The sequence below is a fragment of the Oratosquilla oratoria genome, chromosome 35 (assembly GCF_046742065.1).
Source record: "Oratosquilla oratoria isolate Oo_2021 chromosome 35, ASM4674206v1, whole genome shotgun sequence".
In the NCBI taxonomy this organism is placed as follows: domain Eukaryota; kingdom Metazoa; phylum Arthropoda; class Malacostraca; order Stomatopoda; family Squillidae; genus Oratosquilla; species Oratosquilla oratoria.
Genome location: NC_134811.1, coordinates 36,488,864 through 36,497,453, shown reverse-complemented (window position 1 = coordinate 36,497,453; position 8,590 = coordinate 36,488,864). Strand labels below are relative to the sequence as shown.

Genomic DNA, 8,590 nt, shown 5'->3' with positions numbered 1-8,590 from the left:
CATCTAAACTTTCCCTTGACACCAACGAACGAATGTGACCTTTTAGCGTAAACTTGACGTCAAGGGTGACACCAAGAACTGCCAAGCTTCCCAACATTTCCATCGATGAGGAGAAATGAGCAGATATTTGAATATGAAAGTGACCATCAATAGTCATACTTTTGGTCTTTATGGAATTCAGCTTTATATTTCATTTGAGACACCAATTACAAGGCACCAATTACAAACCACCCTCTACTTAAGTATTCACAGACAGATTGGCTTGATCTGGGAGAGGAAATGGAGGAAAGAGTAGCATCATCTGCATAGAAAAACAGACAATTCTCTGTCGCTTCGACGGTGCTCGTATCCCTTGTATATACAATAAACACCTATTCCTTATGTATAGAATAAACAGCAAGGAAGCCAAGCTATTTCCTTCAAGGGCGCTGAAACGAACTTGAGAAACATACCATGATTCATCTACATACAAGAGATGAAAACAATGGGAATTATTTATTAAAATTCTTATGACGGGAAATAAGGAACCACTAAATCAGTTACACGGTAATTAATTTCTATGCTGTAATACCCCACAATTTATTAATTTGCTTTTTGTTTAATTAATGTTCACTCATTTTCATTTCATCATCTCTTCATTTCTCCATCGATTCATTTCCTTAATAACTTATTTCGACATTTCCTCGTTTCAGCATTTCCTTACCTCCTCGTTTTTTCATTTTTTCACATCTTCATGTTTATATTTCTTTATTGTTTCATTTATTCATTTTCTCATTTCCTTCTTATTTTTTCTTTCTTTATTATTTGGATTTTATGTACATTTTTCAATAAGTGCTTGTTCATTTGTTCATTTATTCGTTTGCATATTTGCTTATATTTTTCACTTCTAATTTTGTTGAGTTATTCATTTGTTCGCTTATTTGTTTCTTCGTTTATTTGTTTGTTTGTTTCTTTGTTCGTTATTTTGCTTATTTGTTTGCCCACTTGGATATTCTTTTCCATTTAATCATTTGTTCGTTTCATCATTTCTTTCTTTGTTTATTTGTTCATTTGCCCATTTGATCTTCTGTTCATTTATCTATTTCTTCATTTATTTATTTCCTATTTGTGCATTTGTTCAATTTTTGTGTCTTTGATTATTTCTGCATTTGTTCATTTACTCATTTTATTTCTGCTCTTTAGTTTATTTGTTAATTCTTTATATGTTTATCTGTTCATTTGTTCATAAGTTTTTAACTTATTTCTTCGTATTTTCGTGTGCTCTTTATTTGTTCATATGTTCATATAGTTGTTTCATTTATTTTTGCTCATTTTCTCATTTCTTCATTTATTCTTCTATCCATCTATTCATTTGTTCATTTGTTTCCTCATCTGTTCAATTGCTAATTTGTTTCTTCAAATGATCATATGTTCATTTGGCCATGTGCAGATTTGTTCATATTATTTTGCTCATGTTTTTTTTTATTTATACTTTGCTCACTAATTTATCTTTTTCCACTCAATACACATACACACACATTATATATATATATATATATATATATATATATATATATATATACTGCATTATGTATATACATATACATATACATATACATATACATATACATATACATATATATATATGTATGTATAACACGAAGAACTCACAGTCGGAATAAAAGGAAACTTAAAAGAAAATATAACTTCTATATTTCGGCTAATAGCTATAGCCCTCTTCAGGAAAGTACAGATTACAAGAAATTGCAGACATAAGTACAATTGAGATGCGAGTAGAAAAGGAACACGCAGAGCTAAAACTGGACAATCCATCGCGCAGGGCGAAGCCAGAGGTGAGGGGATGTGTGGGTGGAGGTGTGAGGTCAGAAGGGAAACGGGATGGGAACGGGGTCAGGAGGGTGATAATTCTTATCCAAACGGCTAACAGCTAGCCGTGAGATTATGTCCGGGGACCATTGACCTTTGGGGATGTTCAAGTTTGGACATTCTTCGATCAAGGCTGATTCAATAATTTTTCTTCTAGAGCTACAGTTGGACTTAAACAAAATTTTGGCCTTGCCCTAGTCAAGACTGTGATTTTTAGTACTGACGTGTTGGAACAAAGCGGAATTTTCCTGGGCATACCCAATGGAACTTTTGTGCTCCGTTAACCTGGTGTCAAGATCCCTTCCGGTCTGAACAAAGTACACTAAATCACAATCTTTAAAAGGAAGGCTATACACTCCTGGGACCTCATTTCCCTTAAACATTTTATGAACATTAACAATGTGTTTGTGTACAGTGTTGGGGTAATAGTAGCCAACTGTGAGACGTTTGTTCCCAGCAAGCGTCTCACAGTTGCCTACCATTATATATATATATATATATATATATATATATATATATATATATATATATATGTGTGTGTGTTGTGTGTGTGTGTGTGTGTGTGTGTGTGTGTGTGTGTGTGTGTGTGTGTGTGTGTGTGTGTGTGTGTGTGTGTGTGTGTGTGTGTGTGTGTGTGTGTGTGTGTGTGTGTGTGTGTGTGTGTGTGCGTGTGTGGTGTGTGTGTGTGTGTGTGTGTGTGTTTGCACGAACACACACACACACACACACACACACACACATATGTATATATATGTCTATATATATATATATATATAGACATATATATATACATATACTCGTATATGTATATATATATGTATATATATGTATATATTTGTATATATGGAGTGGTTGGGAAATGTGGAGTTCCAGGAAAGAATGGTAGTGGAGAGTTGATGGTGGAAATGTGTCTAGAAAGAGAGTTGATGATAGCAAATACAGTGTTTTGGAGGAAAGTCAAGCATAAGTACACATGGGAGAGGGTGGTGGAGGGAAGGGTGGTAGATAGAGCGTTAATGGACTATGTAGTGATAAATAGGACAATGATAGGAAGAGTTAAGGATGTATATGTGCTGAGGGGAGAGGGTGGGGGAATATCAGATCATTTTTTGGTGTAAGGTAAGTTGAGAGTGGAGGATAGATGGAGGAAGAGAAATGGAACAAAAGGTAGGGAGGTGCTTAGAGCGAACTTTTTAAATGTAAAGGAAAAGGAGAAGGAGTACAAGAAAAAGCTGAAGGAGGAGTGGGAAGGAGTGAAAGATAGAGTAGAGCTAGGTGCGGAGGAGGAATGGGGATGGTTCAAGGAGGGAGTCACAAAATGTGCAAAGATGGTGTGTGGAACAAGAAGGACAGGAGGAAATAGAAGAAAGGGTAGTGAATGGTGGGATGAGGAAGGGAAACAAAGAAGGTTGTGGACGAGGGGAGTCATTATGAAGACGGTTACAAAGAAAAGAAAAAGAGAAGGTAAAGCAAAAAGGTAAAGGAGGCAAAGAGAGAGAGAGACAGATGTGAGAATCGGGTAAGGAGTATGGACAGAAAATTTTTGGAAAAGTAATAAAAAGATGTTTTGGAAAGAAATTAACTGAGAGGAAGAAGAGGCGAATCAAGTAGAGAAGAAAAGGGTAAAAGGTTGCAGATGGAGAGTGGAAAATGGAAAAAGAGAGAAAGGCAGTAAGGGGAAGATGGGCAGAATACTTTAGGGAGTTGCTAAATGTGAAGGAGGATAGGGAGGAAAAGATAGCTGCAGTGGGACATGCTAAGAAAAGGACCGTGATGAGTGAGGAAAATGGAGGAGAAATAAGGAAGGATGAAGTGAAGGCAGCAGTTAAGATGATGAAAGCAGGTAAGGCACCTGGTCTGGATGGATGCCATGCAGAATGGTCTAAAAAAAAAAAAAGGACGGTTACAGGTGCTGGTGGACTGGTTGGTGAGGTTATTTAATGTTTGCTGGAGAGAGGGTAGAGTGCCGGAGGACTGGAGGACTGCCTGTATAGTTCCTCTTTACAAGGTAAAAGGGGACAAGTGTGAATGTAGTAGTTTCAGATGGATTAGCTTGTTAAGTGTAGTTGGGAAGGCTTATGGAAGGATCTTGATTGAGAGGATTAGGAGAGGAACAGAGGGAGTAATTGGTGAGGAACAGTGTGGATTTAGATCGGGTAGAGGTTGTGTAGATCAGATCTTTGTGGTAAGACAAATATGTGAGAGAGCTATAGGAAAGGGTAAGGATGTTTTTTGGGCCTTTATGGACCTGGAAAAGGCTTACGACAGGGTAGACAGAAAGGCACTGTGGGAGGTTTTGCGGATATAGGGGATAGAAGGAAAGCTTCTGGGAGCTGTCAAGAGTTTTTATGAGAGTAGAAGAGCTTGTGTCAGGAGTAGAAATTGAGAGAGTGAGTGGTTCGAGGTAAAGGTGGGACTTCGTCAAGGATGCGTTATGTCGCCCTGGCTGTTCAACTTATACATGGATGGGGTAGTGCGAGAGGTAAATGCATGGGTAGTGGGTCAGGGATTGGAGATGGTTAAAGAAAATGGAGAAAAGTGGGAGGTGAGCCAGCTGTTGTTTGCGGACGACACTGCGCTTGTGACAGGATCGGAGGAGGGATTGAGGAAGTTGGTGACAGAGTTTGGGAGAGTGTGTGATAGAAGAAAGCTGAAGATAAATGTGGGTAAAAGTAAGGTGATGAGATGTACAAGGGGTGAAAGTGGTAGTAGACTGGAAGTGAGCATTAAGGGAGAGCGACTGGAGGAAGTGGATAGTTTTAGATACTTGGGTGCAAATGTGGCAGGAAAAGGTGGAGTGAAGGTGGAGGTAGAATGTAGATTGAGAGAAGCGAGTAAATGCCTTGGTGGATTAAAAAGTGTAATGAGGAATAGACATTTGGGAATGGATGCTAAGAGGAGACTGTATGAAGGAGTGATTGTGCCAACAGCACTGTATGGGGCAGAAACATGGAACATAAGAGAGGAAGAGAGAAGGAGTTTGAATGTGTTTGAGATGAGGTGTCTGAGAAGTATGATGGGGGTTACTAGGCTGGATAGAGTGAGAAATGAGGAGGTGAGGAGGAGAACAGGGGTGGAAAGGGGTTGGGAGATAGGGTTGATGAAAGAGTAACACATGGAAAGAATGAGTGAAGAAAGACTAGTAAAAGAGGGTATGGAAGGCAGCTGTGGAGGGAGTGAACATGAAGGGATATCCTAGGATGAGGTGGATGGATGGGGTGAAGGGTGCTTTTGGGAAGAGGGGAATGTCTGTTGAGGAAGGACGGGAGAGGACAGAAGACAGGGGTGAATGGAGAATGGTTGTATATGGATGATGTTGTGATGCATGAGGTGGAATGGGGGGGATGGGGGGTGAGGTAGTATGTGTGAGCAAAATTTGACGCAGCCCGAAGGGATTTCTCCCCGTCTTCTCCTTTTATGCATGGGGGGACGGAGAGGGGGGGTCGCCGATTTAATGAAGCGGCCTTGCTGTGGATGTGCTGTGTCTTGCGACACTGCTTCTGACCCAGGGCAGTGGACAAGGTGCAGGGATGACCCGTCATCCAGGAGGTGCTAAGATAAGAGGGAGGGTGGAGGGGTGTGGAGTGTATTCAGGGATGGAATGGGTGGGAATGATATTATGCGGTTTTTTTTTGGCTACCTCCCTTGTAAGGGGGAAGAAGCCTTGGTATATTATGTTGTATGTATCAGTAGCATTTTGTCCAACATCGACTTTGATTAATATGATACATCACCGACAAAAATACTTGTCATATCAATAAACTACTGTTCAGTACGACCGACGAGACGCTAACCTCTGACTTGTACTCGAGTTTCAAGAGATTGTAGCGATCAGTCACGACATCCTCAGCATCCAGTCCCACGCTGGTGGGTCCCTCGCTTAAGTCGAAGATCAGAGTCGCGAGTTTGAAGTCCCTCGATGGAATGAAGTACATCCACGAGGATCCTTCTTTCGGGAACCTTTCCAGGAAGTATTTGGAAGGATCCACGTTCCCTATGGAAACATTCGAAGTAGAAGCAGTGTTAAGGCTGATTTAGAAAAGAAACGCAGATAGAAACGACGCCAGCTGTGTAACCAATGAAAGGAAAGGGTTCCCCCAGGGGCGACTGCAAGTACAATTTGAAGTTTGAAGTTTCGGTTAAACACCCAAATGATATGCTGTCATGTCAGTTCGTTAAGATGCTTATCTTTGTATTTCTTCACTGACTTTCTCTCTCTCTCTCTCTCTCTCTCTCTCTCTCTCTCTCTCTCTCTCTCTCTCTCTCGACATCTCTCTCTCTCTTCTCTCTTCTCTCTCTCTCTCTTATCTGCTCTCTCTCTCTCTCTCATCTCTCCTTCTCTATCTCTCTATATATTTATCTCTATATATATATATATACATATATATACATATACATATATATATATATATATATATATTTTACTTATATATATATTATATTTATATACATATATTTATATATCATATACATACAATATATATAAATATATTTATATACCTTTTTATATACTATATATATGGTAAATATATATATATATATAGAGGATATATATATATATATTACACTATATATATACAAACTTTACCATAGTATACCATATGTCTATTTGCAATGAATATCTACAGCGACCAATGTGCGTGTGTGTGTGAGTGTTAGTATGTGCGAGCTTTAATTGCTCTCAGTGGAACACGTGTTCTGTGTGTGTGTTTCCAAATAGATGAGAAGGTGTCCAAAAGACATTGTGTGCGTGTTTTCTCTTTTTTAACTTCTCCCATACGTATTTCGAAAAAGAGGGAAAACCGCACCAATGTCTTTTGGACACCTTCTCATCTATTTGGAACCACCACAGTAAAGTGTTGCACGAGAGAAATTAAAGCTCAATATAAACTCATCACGAATTGTCGCCTGTAGTATTATGTGAATGTCAGTGTATACAACATGGCCCTCCTACCAACACTATCCATATGGATATACTATACATATACCATTATATCACATGTATATATACATATATATATACATATATATGTATATTATTATATATATAATATATATATATATCTGTGATGTGTGTGTGTGTGTGTGTGTGTGTGTGTGTGTGTGTGTGTGTGTTTGTATGACTGCGTATGCGTATGTGCATGTGTGTATGTGTGTGTGTGTGAGTGCGCGTATGCATGCGTGTGTGTAAAATGTAATTATGAATTACTACACTTGTGATATTGCTCAAATATCACTAGAATAAACGATGATATAAATGTGTAAACCTTTTAGTAAATGTAACATGGTTACTGTGGAATGTGGATAACGTCTTAACCTATTATTCGATTATTTTGCCCCTCTATTATAATTCCGTCATAAATTTTTTATAACAGAAGTCTACGGGAAGGGACTTACCGAGACCTCTAAGACAATTTAAGGAGACTTTGTGTCCTTGACCTGCGAGTACTACTGGGTATATGGAGAGTGGCAAACCAAACAAGGGGGTAACTCTCGCCTTCCGAGTGATCCAGTACTCCTTAGTCGCCGAATCTCCGTAGACGTCTTTGCTGGACCTGAAATCCAAGTCGTCTTCCGTGAACTCTTCCCCCTTGACCAAGAAGGACACGGCCAGCAGGCCATGTGTGTAATGTATTCGAACTCTCCTCATGACGTCGTTTTTGAACAGAGTTGTATTAACGAAGGCAATAGAAATCGTTTCCAGATTTTCGTTAACTTCAGAGATGTCCTCCTGGTTTTCCTTGATCTTCGATAGAAATTCGATGAAGACGGAAGTGTTTGTTTGCTCGAGGGTAATCCCGGCAACGGTGTCGTTTTGGTTGAGAAGATAAAAGCCAAATTTCCCCTCTTCTTGTGATGAAGCCTTGACAGTTACCTCCATTTCACCTCTCACAAAGGTGACAGCCTGGCCTCGACTCTGATCGTCATCACTCGTGCCAAGATGAAAAACATGACAAGCTGAAATACATGAGAGCTGATCAGAACCTATATTGACACACATCAAAGATGGGTGAATGTAGGTCTAGACCTATTAAAGTATGTTAAACGAGTGTGTGCATATATACTGCAGTGTTATGTTACTATTCGGCTATGTTTGTGTATGCATATGTGTGTGTGTGTATGCACATGTGGTGTGAGCGTGTATGTGTGTGTGTGTGGGGGGGGTGCGTGCGTTTCACATGGGATTAGAGGTAACATGCTAAGTTGGATTAGAAACCGGTTGAAATTTGTAAATAACATGTTGTTCTGAATTCTAGCTGGAAAGATGTTATGAGTGGAGTCCCTCAGGGTTCCGTCCTATCGTATAAGTGCGGCATCTGCTACTCACCTTGGTTCTTGGTCACGAAGATGGCACAGAGGAGCAGGGTCCCAACGATCTTCCACATCCTCGGAAGCCGCGGTTTCAATGGGTCCATTGATTCTCCTCTTATATTTCACACCAATGAACAAATTATCAGATGATCACCATATGATAGCTTAGGAACCACTTTATTTTACCTGCATGGAAAATATTTCATTAGCGGCCACCAAACTAATTATCTCTTGTCATAAAAACACTTATCATCCTTCGAAACGTCATCAAATGACGACACTCACCCAGATTGGGTGAATATTGTCATATGTCCTCACGTTATCATCAAAATATTTCCTACAATATTCTATTATTTATAATTACACCTGAAGTTGCTGTTAGAGCGATCGTACACAGTCATTCATTTTGGGC

At 39.4% G+C, this 8,590-nt stretch overlaps 1 protein-coding gene across 1 annotated transcript; it reads right to left on the bottom strand.

Moving 5' to 3' along the window:
- Positions 1–5,615: 5,615 nt before the first annotated feature.
- On the bottom strand, positions 5,616–8,389 carry LOC143018734 (uncharacterized). The gene is made up of 3 exons (XM_076174316.1): positions 8,195–8,389; positions 7,264–7,824; positions 5,616–5,860 (listed from the first exon to the last, which is right to left on the bottom strand). Exons 1-3 carry the CDS (start codon positions 8,280–8,282, stop codon positions 5,616–5,618), a joined length of 894 nt encoding a protein of 297 aa, XP_076030431.1. The 5' UTR covers positions 8,283–8,389.
- Between the last annotated feature and the right edge of the window lie 201 nt (positions 8,390–8,590).